The sequence below is a fragment of the Sturnira hondurensis genome, unplaced genomic scaffold (genome assembly GCF_014824575.4).
Source record: "Sturnira hondurensis isolate 20B ecotype Veracruz unplaced genomic scaffold, ASM1482457v3 Scaffold0014384, whole genome shotgun sequence".
Lineage (NCBI taxonomy): Eukaryota > Metazoa > Chordata > Mammalia > Chiroptera > Phyllostomidae > Sturnira > Sturnira hondurensis.
In genome coordinates, this window is record NW_028087015.1 from 35047880 (window position 1) to 35070170 (window position 22291).

General features: G+C 42.8%; 1 protein-coding gene across 5 annotated transcripts in view; it reads right to left on the reverse strand.

Annotated features, from left to right (window-relative positions):
• Positions 1-22291, reverse strand: part of DROSHA (drosha ribonuclease III) — a 108051-nt gene that overhangs the window by 57040 nt on the left and 28720 nt on the right. For all 5 annotated transcript variants that reach the window (XM_037063112.1, XM_037063113.1, XM_037063114.1 and 2 more), the window contains 6 exons: positions 20328-20414; positions 18071-18157; positions 12371-12442; positions 10766-10847; positions 9722-9796; positions 2091-2260 (listed from right to left, as the gene is read on the reverse strand). In XM_037063112.1, coding sequence (XP_036919007.1) covers positions 2091-2260; positions 9722-9796; positions 10766-10847; positions 12371-12442; positions 18071-18157; positions 20328-20414 — 573 coding nt within the window. The remainder of the gene's footprint in view (positions 1-2090; positions 2261-9721; positions 9797-10765; positions 10848-12370; positions 12443-18070; positions 18158-20327; positions 20415-22291) is intronic.

Genomic DNA, 22291 nt, shown 5'->3' on the forward strand with positions numbered 1-22291 from the left:
GGACTATATAGGGTGGGGCTAATCATGGCATTGTTACATTTTTAAAAGCTCTCCAACTGATTCTAGAATCTCAGGAAACTTTAACCACGCCATGAAAGGAAGCTCCAGGGTGAGAGTGTCCCCAAAGTGTCCACTGTAAATCACGGGACACGTGAAGCGGACCTACCAAGATGAAGAGATAATGTCTACCATCACCTCGACCCATCTGCTGACCCAGCTACACACCTGACAGGAGAAATGTAAATGTATGCGACTGTCTAAAGAAGAAAAATTAAATGCACAGCCATGATCTCACAGTGATATGACTCGTGTATTTCTTTTAAAGCTACTTGAACAATGACTTCTGTGGCTTAAAATACAACATTAAAAACTAGGACTTTTTAACTTTAACTAAGTTTTATGTTTAAAAACATTTTTATTAAAACAGGGCACATGCCTGGGTTGCAGGCCATTTCCCAGCAGGGGACTCATGAGAGGCAACCATACATTGATATTTCTCTCCCTCTTTCCTTCCCTTCCCCTCTAAAAATAAATAAATAAAATATTTTTTAAAAAACATTTTTATTAAACACTTTCATTTTCGAGATTTGTTTAAAATAACCAGCACGAGCCAGAATGCCGGATTTGCAAACAGCAACATTCTGCTGGTGCAGATGTTATCGTCATGCTACAAAAAGTTGGTCCAGGGTTTTTATTTTTATGAATCATGGCTATTAAACAATTTGGCAGCCTTTTTAAAACAACAGCTTTGTGTAAATCGATTACTCTGTTTCTTTACATGGAAACATTTTAATTCTCCATTTCTGGAAAACCTCATTCTGGTAAGATGCCAATATATAACTATTTTATGAAACTAACATATTTTGAGAACAATAATTTTAATTATGAAACAGCATTTTCTTTATAAGATAAAACTAGTTATCTTTTAATTCTCTCTCAATTTTTATATCTTTATTTAAACAACATTAAATCTAATTTTAAAACAAAATAATAAGTAAAAAGAAATGGGAAATATATGTGATAATTATGGCAAAAGATCGACAAACAGATGGATTAAAAAAAACAAAAGGACAAATACCACGTAAGAAAATTAGACAAAGGATATTAATAGACCATTATCAAAAGAAAGCATAAAAGGCCAATAAACATTTTAAATGTCGATTTTTGCTAGAAGCCAAACCAAATACAAAACTAAACTAAATAATATTTTTCCTCATCAAACTGAGAAAGTTGTTTTTGTTAAAACAGTACAGCCAATACGAACAATGGGCACGTCCATGTTCCCCTGGGAGTCAGGGAGTGAGCGTCACAGCCCTTCTGGAAGGTACCTGCTACGTGTACCAGAAATCATAAAAGTGGATATATTCACACTACTAATTTCACTTACAGGACTTCTTCCGAAGGCATCAGAAGAACAAATATTCAAAGATACAAGCACACACACACACACACACACACACAAATGCAATGCCGTATTTGTTACAGCAAAGGCCTGGGAGCAACCTGGGCACCCAACAATAAGGAGTTAGTCTTACAACTCAGGGCCTTTTCCCTTTTTTTCACTACACTCCTAAAGAAATTTAAGACTATGGGAAAATGGTATTTGTGGTGGTTTCTAGACAAGGCTGAGAAGGAAAAAGTCTAAATATTTAATATTTAATATAATAAGTCTTAATAGTGTGATGCCAAAACAACTTGAAATATATCGACCCTAAAGAGACCACACAGCTGAATAGTATCATCTTTGCAGAATGGAATTGTGGATCATTTTTATTGCCTTCTTTGGGCTGTTCTTCGGCTTTCCTAATTTTCTACAGTGAAGATGTATTACTTTTATACCTAGAGAAAAACCAGACTTGGACATTCCTAAAAACTTCAAAGCTCTGCATCACAAGCAGACGAAGTTTATTAAGACGGACTTACTACCAAATACACCTACATGGCAATATTTTCCGTATTTACTAAATACTTAAAAATCACTCAAGGATAAGCCATGAGTATGTAACCTTCGAAAAGTTGCTACTGCTTTTCTGAAACACCCGAGTCTGGAACGAGGGCTCCGCCTCCGAGGGTGTGAGCGGCGGCCATACCGTGCCGGGGCTGGTGACGATCATGCCTTTGCACTCCTCCGCGTACTTCTGCCACTCCAGCTCCTCCCACTGCAGCATGTTGGCGATCTCCTCCTCGGGCACCAGGGCCTTGCTGCAGCGCAGCAAGTACAGCAGGATCTGGTGCATGGACAGCACTTCCTTCCCTCCATCTGGCGGGGTGGGGAGAGAGAGGCCGAAAAGTCAGGCTGCCCAGGGAACGGCCGATCCGCCGAGGACGGAAAAACACGACGACGGGGGAAAGAGAGCATTTCCGTGGGGGTGATGTAGAATGTACATCGTTCAGCCAGGTGCCGAACAACCCGCAAGCCGTTTGTTTCACTGAGGAACAGTGCTCGTAAACCATCTCGTTTACTGAAACGGTAAGAGCAACATGATAAATGACGAAAGGCTCCACTTGTGAGGTATGAATATAAGAAAGGTGACTATCTAAATAAATTTAAAACCACCAGCTTAAAGAACCACAGTTTGTAAAATACAAAACTTAAATATTTCATCATTCTTTCTGGGGTAACAGATGAAAGCTCTTTAGAAGAGATGTTACTGTCTTAAGGAAATTCTAAGCTTTGGGGATATTTATGGGTGTTTTCAATAAGCGATTACTGTGTTACGGTCTAAATTTTGGGGGATAATGTGCTGCACCTGCCATGATGAATAGAAGTGGAAAGTCTGTGCTAATACCATGAAGATGATTATGGAGTTAGTACATGGGAAAATACCGAGTATTCTGAGGCTCCCAGAGCACATACCACGAAGTACGGAAGACAGAAACAACAAAGGACATAATTACAGCACCGTGGAAAAAGCCGATTAATCTGGTACTTGACTAAACCAAAGAGTCATTTAATGCGGGCATTAACTTCGGGTGCACAGCCCTCTGCCTCCTCTTTGGACCAATACATGCAGCCACTTCACACCCCCTTTCTTTGCTTAGGCCCACCCGGAGAAGAGACAACAGCCCTGAGGGTTTAAAGGGCAACATCCTCTCCTGGCCGTGACATATGCTTAGGAACAGCAGTATAGGGACAAACGCTTCACAAGAAATGAGGGAACCAAGATGGTGGGGCTGGGTGGGCACAAATGAGAGTGCCCCATTTGCGCTGGAGGGGTTAGTGATGGGCAAGAAATTTGGAGTACCAGAAAATGGAAAAGGATGAAAGACTTTAATCCAAGTTGCTATGGGCTAAGAACTTGGGAAGGCCTACATGTGGGAGAAAGAAGAGAGTAAAGACCAAGATTTCTTTTTGATTCGTGTTTTTTTTTTTAATCTTGGATGCTACCCTGAATCTAGATGGCATTGCTGCTACAGAGCTACCGTATATGTAGGCGTGCATTCATTCAATACTCTGAATACTTATTTATTCATTCAGCAAATATTTACTGAGCCCCTACTACGTAGCAGGCACTCTCCTGGAAGCCAGGAACACAGTGGCAATCTGAACAAGCACAGACCCTTATTCTGCAGGGGAGAGAAAGAGAGAACACACAACTACATAACAGATCACGTCACAAAGAGGACCGTGAAGGAGACCAAACTGGGCCAGGGCCTGCAACCATATGTCAATGGGTGGTCCAGGAAGGTGTCTGTGACGAGGAGCCATGTGAGCAGAGACTGAAAGCAGCAGAGAAGCCCACCATGCAGCAATCTGGGAGAAAACTGGCTGGGTTCACAGTGCAGGTCCACGGGTAGAGAGAGGCTCACGTGTTCCAGGAAGTGCAAAGAGGCCAGTGTGGATGGAGTGAAACGAGGAGAGTGTGAGAGGCAGCAAGACGGTCTGTTCGTGCAAAGCTCTACAGAGCACAGACGGTCTGTTCGTGCAAAGCTCTACAGAGCACAGCAAGAGCTCTGGATGCCATTCTCAGGTGGGAGCGTGTTTCCAACACTATGGACCATTACCTGTGGGCCAATTCACAGTCGTGAGGAAAAAACACACAAAAAGCCACAGGTCTAGGCCCTCATGATGCACACAGAGTAATAATAACGACTAATCACAATTCCTAGAGGGATCTTTGCAGAAAACATTCTGCAGAGTTCTCTTAACCAAGGAGTCACTAAAACACAAAATACAATCAACTCACATGAGGACCTGTTCTATCTACTGACTCGGATTATTGCTCATAGCAGTGACATTTTTTATGCCTCATTACAAAACATCTGCCTTAGACCCAGGAATCACTTTGATTAACAAACTTCCATGATTAACGACCTATTTATATATCAGAGTTTGTCTCAAGATATTTCAATATGCCTCTGTGTGACATGTCTTCCTCAGTGAGGTCCCCCTCTTTGCAAAGGGGCCCAGCAAACCCTAGTGCCTGTTTGTCATAATGCCTACTGTCAGTGTGGGCCCACAGTAACCTTTGCTTCCAGGGGCCCTAAGGTGAGCAGGTGAACGAGAGAACCCCACTGCCACGCACCAGACCCTCCTCTACTTGCTGTGGCGCAGCAAGTCCCTGGTGCCCGAGGAGGAGATCGCCACTGGAACACGTCAACCTGCACTGCATGTGTACGCGGTCAGAACAGCAAGGATAAGGGAGACATACGGAGCCTTGAGACTAGGAACCACCAAGGAAAGAAAGAGTAAAATAGAATGTGGCTCATGATCTCGTATTTGGTAAGATTCCTAAAGAGTACTTTGGACCAATAAGGGTACCAGCAGGAGTCCAGGGTACCAAAAGAAGGAGCAGAGGGTTGTTTTCCTATAAGAATCAGAAAAAAATTTTCAAGTTTTACTTGGAGAGGTTGGCGGATGCACAGTGGACAGAGCAAACAGATGCAAGTCCAAGTACACAAAAAACAGCACTAGATTCTCGCCACAAGCAGTTTCAGATGGCGGTGGACTTCACGAAACTTCAAATAAAAGTGAAGTACAGTAGGGGCACTGAATTTAAAGCAAAAAGACTAAAAAAACCAAAAGAGTTGCCAGAAGAAGAACACACTTAAGTCTACAAACCCAGGGAACTGCCCAATTCAGGAGAATACTCGCAAGAGAAAGCCAGAAGGCCAACAATGCCTGTAGGAACGCTTCCACGGAGCCCGGGCACAAAGCTGCCAGTGAGGGAGGGGTTCTGCAGCAGCCCAGAAACTGGGGTGAGTTTGCACACACAGCAGGTGCAAAGTTGGTAATACTGAAGGAGAAAGTGTAAATCTGTGTTGAAATCTGCTAAATATTTAAAATAGCACCTAAAATCTAAAAAGGTAGATATTTAGCACTGTGAAAAAGTAGAAACTCAGGGCAGACAACCTAAGGAGGGGGACTGAGCCACTGCCTCTGGTTCAATAATGGGGTGCAATCCTTATGTAAATACAAGGAAAAACAGACAAGACCAGAGTCCTGCCAGAACTCTGCAAGGGCCCATCCGCACACCCGGCCCAGTGAGAAGACACTCATAAATATTTGTGGAATGACTTTCCGAAGCAGATAAATAACAGAGCCACTCACTCACAGACGGCCATGAATTTACTAATGTTAATGAATTGGCTCTTTTGGTTTGTCTGCTTTGCTACATGTTTATGTTGGGGATTTATGGAACTATGTCACCGCGGGCTAAGAAGTAATTTTGATCTCGTTGGCTGAGATAAATAGGACATGATATAAATGAGAAATCCAAGCGGGTAAGCTCAGGTTAGCAGGAGCTGTGCCAGCATTGGGGCCAGACCCATGACAACGGCTCATTATTCGGGAAGAACTGGAGTTTGTGTTGCAGGCAATGAATCTGGACAGTCATTAACGAACTGACACACTTTACAAACTGTTTCTTAGAGACCCAATTCTCTCCATTTATATTGCTGGATTATTTATAAGGTTATTTGTGGGGAGGGCAATTTGTTAGGGAATTTGCGTTAAGAATATGGCTGATTACACAAGTATTTCTCGGCAGTCTACCACTCAATTTTAAGAAATACAAACATGCCTTCCTCTTTCTCTCCACTGAGAATAACGGAGTAACTGCATTACTATGCCTCCTGTGTACTCTGAGTAAGATGCCGTTACATAATCTTCACGTTTGAAAATCTGTAGTAACAACAGGTATTTCCTAAACTTTCTAAATATAGTCATATTAAGATGCCATCACAATTAATGGTTTTTTTAACTTGTTTTCCCTGGGAATTCTGAGATACTCTCCCACCCTCCTGCCCCGTCAGCCACACTAAGAACTACTTCTTCAGAATGGGGCCACTTCCAACAACTGACCTGCAAAACCGACTCAGGATTCCAGAGCCCTGCCTACTACCGCGATGGCACAAACATGACAGGCTCTCCCGTTAACACAGCCTTCCCAACTTGAACTATACCGCGCCCCAGCCCCAGCTACAGCCAAAATAAACTTTAAATGGGCTCCAGGAGAGTCCATGTCAACTGTCTGACTACCAATGTGAGGTGCAGGGATAGGAAAAAAACTGAAAAAATTCTTAAAAATCTCAATACACTGGTTGTTTTATGGTTTCACTTCTAGCAAACTGACCTTCACTGAATAATACTTAGGTTAAACCATAAGCTTAATTTAGAATAAATCTGTATAAAGCAACTGAGATAGCTATCTTGAAAACAAATTAACCTGAGAACTACAAAAAGTATGATGCCTGACAGACTTTCACCAGAGATAATAAACGGGTACCAACGAAAAGCACGTGAGAATGGAGAACCGTGAATGAATCCCTGAAACACACGCCAGCCGCGCACTCTCCCGGGAGTGCGCGTGAGACGCCAGCGCTAACAGCGAACTTCCTTCTGCCTATTGGACGGAACAACAGAAGAGGAGTAATACTCAGCGCCGGCAGATGTACAGAAGGTGTGTACTGTTAAAAATGTTGGCCACAACTACAAAGTATGTCCTTTTAGAGGAAACTTGGCCAGTATCTTTCCAAATTTAAAATGTGCATATTGTTGTAAAGAATACTTTCATGTCTAGGACTCCACCTTAGAGAAACAGTGACATGAATGCTGAAGAATAGATGCACAGGACTATTCCGGAAGTATTTTTATAATGGGGGGAAAACAGAGATCTCCAAAATATTCTTCACAAGATGAATCATCAAAAATCAATGTCTATTCATACTGTGGAATTCTGTCTAGGCTTTAAAGAACGAGGCAATGTATTTATACAGGGGATACCTCCCTACAAATACAAGTGACATAACATACTGAGTACTAATTAGCCCACTGATAGACAACAGCACTAATTCCTCCTATACCGGTTACAACAAATACAAAACAAACCTCTTAGAGCACCTACTCACTTTCACACTCCGAGAAAGGGTGCTCACTCTTTACTCTACACACCTTTGCACAGTTTGTCACATACACGTGTACACACGCACCAAGGGTGCTCACTCTTTGCACACCTTTGCACAGTTTGTCACATACACGTGTACACACGCACCAAGGGTGCTCACTCTTTGCACACCTTTGCACAGTTTGTCACATACACGTGTGCACACGCACCAAGGGTGCTCACTCTTTGCACACCTTTGCACAGTTTGTCACATACACGTGTACACATGCACCAAGGGTGCTCACTCTTTGCACACCTTTGCACAGTTTGTCACATACACATGTACACACACACCAAGTCAACCCAGGTAAGAGCAGAGGTATCACTTCAACTCCGTGAAGAAAACATGGTCATTTGCATAAATGGTGCCTGGTCAACCGGGTATCCACACTGAAATCGTCAAGGTCTCTTTAGTATGTATATTTTCAAAGTATATCGTGTTTGAAAATAAATCAACAGACCTTTTTTTAAATGACAACGTGTTACTCCTATACAGTATGAAAAACATTTTGTAAGAGTAAAAATCCCACAAAGTATCTGACATAAGATTTTTCTTTATGCTGATTCTAAAACTGTCTACTTTCTCTTACAGATTCACTTGCTCATAAAATTCCTAGAGGCAGATAGATACTGAAAGAAGAGAAGGCTTTTCAAGAAACTCATTCTGATGTCGCCACTTTATAGTAAGTTCACTGCTACAGCTCCATTATTGAATGTCTTCACTTGAAAAGAAAAAAGGGCTTCTCGGTAAAATAAAATCAGATGCATAAAGGGGAAGAGCTTTTGAATACATCTGCCAAACAAAACAAACATTAACCATAATGATAAAAATGCGAGTAACACTATTCTAAAGCAAAAATAAGTCTTTATGACTGAGTGACTGGACTGAAGGAAGGGCAAAATCCTGAGGAAAATCGAAGCCAGACTGAATAGTCAAGAAAAGCCCCAAAGGGACGCATCAGAGCTAGGTGCTTCCTTAGGAGGGAGCAGAGCTTCCTTCGGCAGGAAAGTAAGGAGAGCTCAGCTGCAGACCAGGGCAAGGGCCCGGTACCACGTTAGGCTAAATCTGAAGCGTGTCCCTGGATGTGGTCTTTTGGAGGCCGGCTTTGACACCAGCAGCAGCAGCAGGGTGGGGGTGGGGGCAGCAGGGCTGGGGTACCCCAGCAAAGCCGGCCGTGAGTGGACCCGAGTCTGACAGGCTCTAAGGTGAGTTCTAAGGCCTGGGGGAGGTGGGCTTCCTGCTCCAGGCGGGGAAGGGGCAGCAAGCATGAGGAGGGGAGCATGAGGAGGGGAGCATGAGCGTTCAGCGGAATTTCTAAAACTGCTGATACACAGAGATGAGCTTAAAGCTCAACAGCCAAAATTATAGATCACAGTTTTATCACAGCAGCCAAATTTTTGCACCGGCATCTCTAAGTGGCCCGCATATGGGAGAAAAGGCAAGCGGTTGAACTGACATTTCCACGTAGGATGGCGGTTAGCAGACGGCGCCAAGCCCCCCAGAGCTGAGAGACATAAATCAGAACACGGAACAGAAGCAAGAAAGCAAAGAAAGGCGACTATGCAGGGAGAAAAGGGAAGATTCACGTAAAAGCAACTGAGGGCATGGGAGGCTGGAAGTACAGAAAGGCCCCAGCAGCAACAGCGGTGAATGAGGAATCAGAACGGGAGCCTAGGGGTGAATGCATTCGGCACGGCGAAGACTTTGCAAATGAAACAACACCCAAGATTTCATTATAAACCCAACTATTTTAGAAGCACTAAATATAATGCCATATCTCACAGTTACACTCTTGAGAAACATTTAGAAACAGTTAAAGTATCACTTAAAACATGTCGTATGGTTACTTCTATTTTTTTCATGTAGTGAGAAAATAAATCCTTGTTTTATCACTGTAAAATTAATAAAAATGTCAAAAAATAGGTAAAAACGAGTCCAATACCACTACCTCAATACAAGAATGACTGCAGTAATTTTTAGCATACAGTCATATTGTACATAAAATTTTGTACTCATTGTTTTCCAATTAACTATGCATTTTGAAGCTACATGCATTTTTCCATATTAATTTTAACACTTGCAAGAAATTTTATCAAGTGGAATTTCAAAACTTATCAATCAGTTCTCCCGTTGCTCATGTACTTCAGGGCTACCAAAGACTGCGCAGGGGTGTGATCAGAGCGCATAATTCTACATCGTTACGTGCTAGACCAGAGAAGGGGAGACTCACCGGTGTCTGTGGTAGGAAAGGCATCCCTAAAGATTGAAAGGGGAAGGGCAGGCTGATTGCCAGACGCACTATCTCAACGGGCCACTGACAAGCCAGAAGATTTACCTGGAAGAAATCTTACAAAACGTGGCATGAAATGGAATCTTGGGCAGCACGGAGGACTGTCTTCGAACAAAGGACCTAAAGCAAACAAGTGAAAGGGAGAGAAGAGAGGTAAATACAACAGCCTTAGAAAGCAAACGCTGCGACTTAATCCCTAAGATTCGTGACAATGATGAACACACGCCACCAGAAGTAGGGGCATTAAAAAACCCACTCCTGCTCCTAGCAGGTACATCAGTCCCATGGCAGCTGCCGCAAACAGCAGAAGTCAGCTGTGAGGGTTGACCCAAAGAAGGAGGATGGGAGCCCTGAGGACATGTGCTGTACGGTGTACAGGGCAAAACCATTTTTTAGAAATTCAAAAATATAATGATGTTCGTTATAACTGAACTACTGCATGATACAATATGCTTCTTTTAATTCCTTCCCATTTTAATCAAATACAACTTGGGGGGGAGAGAGAAATGCTATTAAAAACTTGTTTTGAAAAGCCATTCATCGATACACTGTTTGAAAACAAATAAATAAATGTCTGCTGGGATAGAACCTCCAAAAGAGTAAACTATTACCTAACATCCAAGTACCAAGTTCTGAATTAATGTAGCTCACAGCCTATGAGTTGTGTTTTTAGGGCTAACCAAAGTTCCGTTTTAATACACGATTATCTTGGAAGTTTATTACGGCAAAGCTCAGTAGATTTAAAATGTTAACTAGTGAGATGCACATAAATCAAGGTAATTACTCATAATTACTGACACCATCTCCGTGCATGTCAGCGGGGTGACGGGCAGTGGCAATCTGAGGCAACAGGCACTGTCAGCCCATATGAGAAAAAGACCCTGGGGCTCCGGTGGCACAATCCGTTAGTGCTCGGCACTTACAAGACAGTGCACAGCGGGGGGAAAAGATGCTTAAGAACAAACACACTCGTGTCACGCTTCTCCCTGGGTATCCGAATAATAATACAAACTGCAACTATGTCCCTGCCCCCTCCATGGGCACAACGTTCTAGAAGCATTATGCTTGTCTTTCAATCCTATTATTTACCTTTAAGATTCCAGTCGTATAATTCCAAAATATCTCTGAAGAGGAATAATGAAAATAGCTCAAGTCCCTTCACACAAAAATTCTGAAAAATAAACCAAAATTGAATTACCATAGAACAGTGAATATATACCTCAACATTAACTACAGGTTCAACTTGTTCTACTCAAGTGTCTTAAAAAGTTGTCTATTGAAACTATACGAAAACCATGTAATCTCCTAAAACGTCTGGCCACCACCCTACAAATCACAGCTCACTGGCTCGAGACACAAATGAAGCAGGCAACCGCGGCATTAGGGTTCCCAAGAAAATGCAAACTCAGTCTTTGCCAACAGGTAAGTGAAATGAGGTGAAATTTAAAAATGAAAGTCTTCTTTATGCCGTGTTTTTCTAACCCAATTATAAAATCAGAATCTCCTGGGGACTTTTTGTTAATTCAAATTACACACCCACATACCCACAGGCTCTGATAGGTCTGCCCCTCACCCGGCCCTGCTCGCTGATCCCCCAAACCCACCCGGAGTCACTGCGACAGAGCAATCGTAAACAGAGGCCTTTCGGGACAAAAAAGGTCAAACTCTTAACGAAGGCAAATAATGGGCTATGAAAAACTACAAAACTTTGTACCAAAATTTCTCCAGTAAACAAGCTTAACGGATGATATATATGCAAGTAAGATTTGTCTCATAATTCTTCCTCCTATTTGTTGGCTCAGGTTCATAAATCACCCTGAGTAAGATAACCCCCAAGTCACAAACCTCTACAATAGTAAATGAAGGCTTATGACCTTAAAAATCAAAAGAAAGCAAAGAGCCCTTTTAAGCTAGAGAATGAAGGGGAGGCCCTCTCTCTTTAATTCTTTTTGAAAGACAGGTAGAATCACTAGGACTTGCTTTGAATGAAACAGGTGCAAGCTGAGCACGTGTATCATGGTTATCAATTCCCCCTGGTGCTCAGCTGCCCGTGACTGAGCTACACTGTTAAACAAGGTTCGCAAGAAGAGCCGGGAGCTCAGGAAATCGACCCCAACTCCAACACAAGGTTAAGTGCACAAGCTTGTTTGCTGTCTAGTTGTTATTTCTCCGTGTGATTTGTTGACATCACTAAATTCAAGATCAGGCAATGAATCATCCTGAGATTCACATTAATCTTGCTTTGGAATTTTAAACCTCTCGCATATATTTAGATAAATCTGCTGCTGAGCATCCGCAATGAAAAACAATTAGGAAAAATATGTAAATATATGGGAAGAAAAATGAACCAAGCATTGATCTTGTCGTTGGAGATAATGAATAAGATTACTTCAACAGCTATCAGATTCGGTTTCACTATTCTAATTTCCTCTGGTAACTGCCAGTAATCAAACCCCATCCCCTGAACAAGCTGGAAACGAATGCGAAGTTACTATCAGCAGATGTGAAACAAGGACTCCAAGGCTGAAAACTGTCCCGAATTTTAACCCTCTGTATCTCACTGACCCTTTCAACAGTGAACCCCATACTTCAGGGGTATTCCTAGGGCCAAGCCAGAGCTGGCCAAGCTCAGTGCTTTAAAGACGTAAGTGTGGAGTAAACAAAAGAGCAAAGCTGTTAAATAATCTGCCTTACCTCAGGCATCATCTCTTCGATGAAATGAATCGTGTAATCTATGTTGAATCTGATTACTTTACACAGTGGAATCTGCAACGACAGGAGAGGCTCAGTTCCGCAACACTGTCCTGCAGACTCCCGGGGCGCACGCGTCTTCCACCTGACCCGAAAGGCCGTCACCCAAAGGAGAAGGCCGCACTTCATCTAAGCTGCTAACAACACTGCCCACGAAGCTTGACCATGACTGCTGGCTCTAATGGCAGGAACCCAGCTGGCCCGGCCTCTACAGGAAACCTGTATAACGTTGGTGCTTAACGAATTGTATGAGCAACACAAACATGACAAGAACCCATTAAAACCAAACAAATGGCCTCTAAAGAATTAATAAAACCACACGGAAATGCTTCTTTTTCTTGGCTTTTTGAAAGTGTTCAGAACTTTGACTCTTTGGGCAGATCAGGGATAGTGGGCTGACAGCTCACAGGAATTCCGAAGTCACTGATGTGCACACAAGTCATGCTGCCCGGCTGTCCCCGGAGCAAGGGTGACCACGGCAGTGACGACAAGGAAGCGTGATGAAAGTGATCGCTGGCAGCAGGTACTGAGCCAGGCGCTGTTCTGACACTTCGCATACTGTCACTCATGTAACCACCCCGTGAGGTAGGTGCATCGCTACCCCCTTGGACAGTGGAGGAAACCAAGGCACCGTGCCCAAGGCAACTGCCAGCTGGTGAATCGAAAATCTTGCTCTAGACCCCCGTCTAAGCCACTAGCTGGGTAACCAGTAGTGTGTGTGTGTGCATATATATACACATACACATTACCTGTTGTAATACTCGAGGTCCATGGGAAATGAAGAAAGAGTCATGTTAAACAAATCCGAATCTGTCCTGTTTCACCATCGTCTCATCAGACACTAACTTAGTGTCTAGATACAACAGTTTCCATAAGTATATTTTTGAAGGAAGGGAGGAAGCAGAAGTGGGGGTGGAGTGCACTGCAGCAGCTTGGCGGACCAGCTGGGGAAAACGAGACTCGGGAGCCCCGGAGAGGTGTCAAGTGGGCTTTTCTGGCCATTTGATCTGTCCGTACGATGATTCTATACCAACGGAATCGCTTTTACAAACCATAGCAATTAGAAAGAAACAAATTTTAATTCTACCAGTCAAAGGAATGGTAGGAAAAACAAAAATAGTCTTATAATGCCATCTACTGGAAATCTTTTTCTCAGAGATCAAATTTAGTTCTTAGGTGTTTTTCATTTTTTTAAAGGATAATAGCTAACTCAAGTAAAATTCATAATTAATTTTAATAAGAGATCCATACTCAACCTTCTTGTGGTATGAATTTCAAGTCAACTGAAGCAACATGCTAAGACCACTATCATTTTTTAAGTTCTTTTTATTTCTTTATTTAAAAATGATCTGAGAGCTACAAATTTGGGCATTACTCATATTTTTTAAATACCTACTCTCTGTTAACGACAATGTTAGGTTCACAGTTACTCTAATATAAGTCACAGCTCCTGCTTTTTTTAAAAAGTAAGGATCTAAAGGAGGAAGAAAGGACTGTAAGAAAGTATCAACAGAACACGATACAATGTAACTTATAAGTACAATTAAAAAACAAATATGCAAACAGAGATTATAATGTTCAAAAGAACCAAAGAAGGTAACATTTGAGTTGAGTCTTCAAAGATGGGGAGTGCTTTTCTAGGCCAGAAAAACTAAGTTGGGGAAGAGCAGATATTAAGTTTCTAGCATGACCAACAAGAGGGAGCTGGGAGAATTACAAGTGATCTAGCTGTTCAGAAGAAAAGTACGCAGGGAGAGAAGCAAGGTGATGCTTGACCAGAGAGTACGAACCATATTACACAAATTTCACAAATAATGTTAAGGACTCAGGGCTCACCCTATGACAGTGAGAAGTCATTCAAGCACTCTAAGAGGTTCTCAGATTACACTTTGGATGAGTTGCTATGTAAACAGTGTGGGGATGGTTTGGAGCAGAGCAAGGCAGGAAAACCAGAAGATCAGACTAGGAGCCAATGAAACAGTCCAGAAGCCAAATGAAGAGAAGACTGGGAAGGAGGGGAAATTTTTTAAACATGAGAGATGTTACTGAAATACACAGTGTCCGATCTGATATGGAAGTAAAAGAGAAGAAACACTAAGGAAAAATTTCTAGGTTTTCAGCCTAAGTGACCAGACACATGGCAATGACATGAATACAAAGAAATTCACAGGGTGTCCTGAGTACTCAAACGCAGTGTGTGGGAACGATGGTGAGTTCGGTTTCACACAGGTGCCCGACAGGCAGTATGAGTTTAAGTGTGAAGCACAGAGCCGTACATCACAGATGTAAGTATCACTTTGGTGGGCATCAGAATATGCACAGGACAGAAAAGGACCAGGGCCCTTGGGAAGACTAGGGAGGCAGGCAGGGAAAGAGCAAAAGTGTGAACTTGACTCCTTCTACCAAGTGCAAAAGCAACTCGCATGAGTGCTACATGCAAGCACGATCCTTTCCCCAGACCATTTCAACAAAAATCACTTCAGGGGATTCTTCCTTTGACCTCTCCTCGCATACACACTTCATTTCTTTTGAACTCTCATCCACACCACCAGGGCCCTCCTTAGATGTGTACACTGGACAGGCAGGATCTGCTTCTCCAGTCAAGCTTCCATCTCTAAGACGCAAAGAGAACCCGTCATTTTCCTACGCGTCGGGAGCTCGGTTGATTGGATGCTGCATTGGCTAATCAACAATACAAATACCATCATTTCTTAAAACATCTTCGGATACTGACTGATACTAAATCCTCTTTCACCATACCAAGCAAAACGCGCTCCCTAAACTTCTACATTCTAACCCTACTACTTCCAGGCACTAAGGGACCAAATCAGGACAGGGGGCCAGTGGAAACGGAAAGCCAATAAAGGTGGGAGGGATAGGGCTTCCTGTGAAGACAGGATAAAGTATCACGAATCTAATATGTACATCTTTATCATTTCAGTTAGGTTGTCAAAGACCTTAGTAATATCAGGTATCATAAGTAATAGTATACGTACTACATAAAAGGATTAAATTCTCCCACGACGCTCTATACTCAGCCAACAAGGCTTTCAATCCACTTCAATTCAAACAGACCTTAAAAGAACTCGTCAAAACTAGATTTGGTTGAGATTCTAACGTCACAATCATTTGCATGCCGTTCTTGCTGATGTGCTCTCTCTAGCAAGAAAATGAATCAGATCAGCAAAGTGATTTAATAATTCCTTTTCTTGGGAGGCTATTTCCAATTCAAGAGGCCTTTGATGGATCTAATCCCCATGAACTGTACAACACTCAGCTTAAAACTCGATTTATTTTATCAACATCTCTAACATAAATGATGGGGCTTATCTTCTCATTACAGAGTTAAGTTCTCAAATTTGGAGAACTTGAATATTTTTATATAAAATATATGCTGAAGCCAGGAATTTTTCAGTCCTATATTTTATCTTATAATAACAGTAACAAATGCAATTAATTTAGCATTAATGGCCTCTCAGTGCCAAAGCTGAGGGATTTTATTGAAATAACACTCAAAGAATCACTTGTCCAAGGTCACATAAATATTAAGAATTAGTTTAAAAAAAAACAAAAAACACAGAATTAGAAGAAAGACGCAAATCCAGGCTGTCAGACATCTTTCCCAAAATGAGAAGTGAGATATTTATTGTTATGCCAAGCTCTGTATGATAAATACTTTTCATGTGTCATCCAATGTTTTTTTTTAAAGCCTATTGCTAAAACTAATAGCCCTAAGAGAAATCAGGCCTTAGAAAGACTGAAAAGTCAATCACACAGAGAGTGAGTGGAACACATCAATGTGTCTCTGTAAAGCCAAACCATTCTCCTGCTCTGAACGAGGTGATGTCCTAAAAGTTCACCTAAGACCTAGGCTACGTCTAGGGTGTCCAAAAAATCAGATGACAGGTATTGTTAAATACTTTCACGGTAACTACATTATCCGTAGCTGCAAACCCTCCAAGGGGGAGAAAAGAGAGAAGCACATCACGGCGGGGAAGCCAGACTGGGGCCTTCTGAGAGCCTTCCCTACTGCAGGGCTGGACGCGGTGTAACGGAGGGTCTGAGGGCCGAACAGAGTCATTACATGAAGACAACAAAACCCACAAAACCCCAAAACCTCCCAGTGCATTTCCACACAGACTGCTTAAAATTAGTCCACCCTGGCTGCTGTGGCTCAGTGGACTGAGTGCAGGCCTGCGAACCAAAGGGTTGCTGGTTCGATTCCCCACCAAGGCACATGCCTGGGTTGCAGGCCAGGTCCCCAGTGGGGGCCACAGGAGAGACAACCACACACTGATGTTTCTCTCCCACTCTTTCTCTTTCCCTTCCCTTCTCTCTAAAAACAAATAAATAAAATCTTTAAGAAAACAGTGCTACATAAAATTCTGTAACTATGCAAAGTGACAAATGCTAACTGGACTTACTGCTTTGATCGTTTCACAATAAATATAAACACCGAATCATTACATTGTGTCCCTGAAACTAATACAATGTTATGTATCAATGAGACCTCAGAAAATAGTTCAATATGACATCCCCTTCTCCATTATGGTCCACCCTGAAGGTAAATGGGGTATGTATTATCAAATGGTTTTATTTTTACATTTATGGTTTAATATCTTCTCAAACCACTCTGTCTAGGATAAAATACACTATGGAATAAAAATAATCTCATTAAAAAAAAACAATTTGTTTTAAACTAGCCTCACTGTGGAATCATGTCCACTTATAAAGAAAAAGAGAATGAGAGAAGGAACAAAGTTTGCCAAAAACCTGAATCTTTACTCTCCAAAGGATCAGCATTTCAAGTTTTAAATTAACAGAACACTAAAATAGCTTCTCAAACTGCATGTGTAATTTATTGCAACCAAACCAGAAAGAATTAGAAACATTCCACTTCAATGCGGACACACCACAGCTATAATTCATTAAGTTGCATATCTAAGTTTCGATGTCTAGACTGGGCAAAGTCTCTTCCTGGGCATAGACCTCTTCCTGAGCTGCCAGCAAATTCACTCGATGTCCAACTGGAGTACAAATAAGTAAGACAATCCCCAAGGCTGCCAGCTTGGAGACCAAGATTTTGACTCATAGATACAGAACTTCCATTTGAACCAATTCCTGACACAGCAACCTTAATACCTGTATAGAAATATCATAGATCTGTGTGTCAGACAAAGTCTCTTAAAGAAGATATATTCCCGGGATTCAAAAGCAGAAAACTGTACGAAATTAATTCAGGCTCCTGATGTCCTAAACCAGTTATATTTCTTGTTCTATTGTTCAGAGACTAAAGAGTAGTTTCTCCTTAAAACTTTCCAACCTTCTTTTGAAGGACACCCAACCCAAAATAGCTTTGACACGTTACTCCACAGTTTATCCTTCTTTTTCAATCTTTCACACTCTCAAAAGGTTATTCTGACACGTTTCCTTGCACCATTTAATGTGGACCAAACCTGTGATTCATTAGCACACGTCACACTCCCACCTGACACGCACTGCCAAAGACTTCCTGCAGCTCATGCACAGGGACACAAAGTAAATGTTACTTAGAAGTCAGGTGAAAAGAAATTTATTCTGAGGGGAGGCAGGCAAGGAAAGGGTACAGGGACAGAGAGTGCCAGCCAACGAGCACATACTTACATTGGTCAGGGGGGCGTGTGCAAACATCGAAAATCCCTCAAAGATGTACTCGTGATCATCATACTCAATAACAGTCGGCCTGTCAGTCTGAAAGCAAACAGAAACACAAAGCCTGAGTTAAATAATGCCGTGATTTGCACGAGCGGAAATGCATCAGGGCACAAAGCAGCCAAGCAGGAAAAATGTAAACACTCCACAAACTCAGTTAATGTTTTTTCAAACACCAGGGAGAACTGTACAAAAAAGTTCCATTTTAGGTGGCATTGTCTGGCATGAGTAATATTTATACACTGAGACGATCAAGAATGTTTATTACGGAGGCTATAAAGAAGAAAGACAAATGCTATGTGGCTTCGTCTTCTAGGACCTAGTTTTATTTAATCCCACAATACTACCAGTCCTGTCCTTACTGAACTGTGCATCTGAACCAGTGGAGGTCCTGACTGGAAGAAGGTAACAGCACACCAGATTCAGAGCTCACAGAGGAGTCGGGACAGTCAAGGTGAACAACAACCAGGAAGGCTCCGCCCAGCCTCCGGTGCCAGAGGCTCCGCCTTGCAGCCCCACTCTGTGGCCCTCTGCCCTCCGAGGGTAAGCCAACCCTCAAAACGCCGTAACAAATCTCCCTGCAGAATGCCTAAGATTTTAATTATCTGAAAACTGAATCCATAATTAAAACACACAAATGCTGATGTACACCTAAGAGACTCCTCCTTGCGCCATTCTTATAATCCACCGTTTTTAATCCTCAATATGGAACTAATCATGAAGGCTGTAACCTGAAAGATGTTTTCCTCGTCAGTATTGAACATCATTCTTTTAAACATTTTACACGCACACATGAAGAACTTGGTAGGAAGAGGACTAAAGAACATCCAAATGTACATTATTTGTTTTGTCAATATTGCTGTTATTTCCTATTTGAATAATTCAACAAAGCTGGTCTAAATTAAATTTAATAAAAAGAACTCCTAATGAAATAATCATGGAACAGCCACTCTGGAAAACACTTGGTAGTCTGTTGAACTGTTAACATAGTTACCAAATGACCAGCAACTCCAGTCCTAGGTGTATACTCAAGGCAAACGAAAACACACATCCACACAAGAATTTGTCCACAAACACTCACAGCGGCATTTTTCGTAACAGACAAAAAGTGGAGGCCACCAAAATGTTCACCAACTGACGAGTGGATAAATAAAATATGGTATGTCCACACAATGAAATATCATTTGGCCATAAAAAAGAATAGCATTGCACGTTACAACGTGGATGAATCTTAAAAACCCACTAAGTGAAACCTGAAGCCAAATTTCAGATTTAGGATCATATTCCATGATCCCATTAATGTGAAATATCGCGAGTGGGCAAACGCTACACAGAAAGCATCTGCGAAGCTGCTGAAGGCGGGGGGTGGCCAAGAACTGACTGCTCCCACGTGCAGGGTTTCTTTGGGGGACGATGAAAATGCTCTAAAATAGACTGTGATGCTGGCCTCACAATCCTGTGAAAAGACTAACCATAAAACACACACCTGCAATGGGTAAATTTTAAGGTATATAAATTATATCCCATTTTGATATTGAAATCTCTTGATGGTACATGGGACCAGAAGGAACACATTCCGCACTGTGAGAGGCATACAGCACAGTGACATGTGCTACATGTCGGACTACCGAGGGTCACAGCCGCACGCTGCCACTTACCACCTGAGTGATCTGGAGCAAGCTACTCACACTCATCTGTAAAATATGGACTACTGTCCCCACTGTACAAGGCAGACAGTATCTGCTTCATCGTTTTGTTGTGAGAAATAAGTTAATACACGTCAAATACTTAGCAAATACTTAGAATAGTGCCCAATACCACAATCAACAAAAATTAATATTATTATTACTGTCATAAATATAACAGATTTCCTCGTCTGGGTCACTAGATGACATATAAGCTATTTGCTGATTTTTAACAGATGCAAATGTGTTCTACACATTCTCCCAACTCCACAGCTCCCTAATTCGGGCTCTTATGTGGTACCAACAATATGAATGAAAAAGGTAGCAGAAGTAGTACAGAAAGAAAGCAAAAGTCATTAGGATAAAGGCCAACTTTATCAACATGAAAACAGGATATTTAAAAGAACATTTAAGAACTGAATCACTACTTAGTCTATTTATGTTTTAACCTATTCACACACATTCAGTCTTATTTACATTCTAAAATAAATGAAATCTGATTTTGTCAGGAACCAGGAACTCACTAAAAAGTTGGTGGGAGGGGAGACGGTGATTCGATAGTGGAAGAGCCTGCCTGCGTTGTTGGTCATGGGGCGGCAGGGCTTGATGGCCTGGGGGAAAAACAAAAGTGAGATTAGAAGTAAATTAGCAAAGTATTTTTATTTAAAAATAGACTGTGCTTCCTAGCTCCACATCTGACAAAAGAGGTTTCTGTGTGTTCCTTCACAGGCTGGTAGGAAAGAACGGCATTCACTTTACCACTAACTAGATAAAGAAAAAGGGCTGGCTGGTCCCCAGTATCGAATTCATTTCTCCGTGTGCAATAGGACAGGTTTGGACAACATAAAAACCTTCCTAAGTCTAAAATTACATGCCTATCTTCCTTTTTTTGTAAAATAACACAATAATTAAGCTTTGGCTGAACTCCCAACACACTGGAAAAAGAAAAGGCAGGAAAAATCATTTCAGAAGGATTAGCAGTGGGTTTCCATGGGGGTGGGAGGAACGGTGAAAAGATTAAACACGCTGAGCAGAAAGAGAAGGGACAGGAGAGAAGGAAGCGGGAGAGGCGGTGGAACAGGATCGGCAGGGGCTTCAGTCGGGAAGCTGAACAGCCGCAGAGGAAGCATCGCTGGAATCGCGGTCACGCTGGGACAGGGGTGTGTCCACCGCTGGCAGGGAAGCCGTGCTGCCCACCGAGGAGAGAGCGGACAGCCGAGGCTCCGGGCGGGCAGAGGTGTGAAGGCCCGGCCATCGCACCCCATTCAAGGGGCACTACTCACCCCTCGGCTGATGGGGCTCTGTTGGGCTGACTCGTGGTTCGATCAATCCCGCCACCCAGTCCTGCTTCCTCCCTCTTCCTTTCACAGGAGAAGATCCCACAGAAACATCATGTGCCCCAAACTCCATCTCAGCATCTGCTCTGGAATGTGGGACATTCCCATCCAATGTGGGACATTCCCATCCAATGTGGGACATTCCCATCCAATGTGGGACAGCTGGTACTGAGAGCGATCCAAGAAAGCAGGAGAAGGGGGCATTTTAGAGATAAATCACTCACCACCCGACTGGCAACAAGGACCCCATCTTTGTGGGGTGGGGGTAGGTGAGGCACAGAGCCCTTGGCACCAGATGGCACACCACCTGAGACTTTAAAGATGGTGACCTGCGAGGCTCTACCAGTGGAGACAGGCGTGTAAGACCATGAAAGAATGGGAGCAGGAAGGAAGGTGGGATGGACGGTGACTGCAAAGCACCACTCACACTCCACCATGTTCCTCAAACGTTAGTGCGCCTTTCAATCACCTAAAGGGCTTGCCAATCCCACACTGCCTGATGCCCACCTCCAGAGTTTGTATCAGCAGCTGGCACAGACCAGGAATCTAACAAGTTCCCAGGTGAGGCTCTACGAAAATGAACAGCAGAGGAGAAAGGCAACTGAAAGCCAGATATGAAAGCCAGAGCAGCCTGCTGGAGGCACACGAAGAAGCTCTTATCATTGGCATTGATAGGTCAGAGCAAAGCAGGACAAAGCCCAAGGCTTATCTAACTCGGAGTGGCTGGTTCTTAAAGGCAGGTCTATTAGTGCCAAGATTAGAGAGCCGAAAACATCTGCACCCCTCACCCCCACCCCAATTCCCAATCAGTCTCCCCTCCTCACCAACAGTCCTTAATTAGAGTCATTTCACAGCATAACCCCACTGGGGAGATGCTGGGAGGAGAGCTTACACCCCAAGGAGCTGTACGGACTAGCCAGCACGTGCCAACAGCAGGAGTCTGCACAGGACCGGGTGCTGAGAGTGCGGGACCCAAAGAGGCAGAACATAAAATTGGTTAAGGAAGACTTGACTGACTTGGGAGCATTCAGGAGTCGGGGATGGCAGGAAATGCTGGGAACTTCCTGCGAGGATGCCTCCTAAAAGCATGAAAATGGGAAGGCCCACACAGAGTAAAGTTAAAATACCCAAACTGTCATGACAGGCAGAGG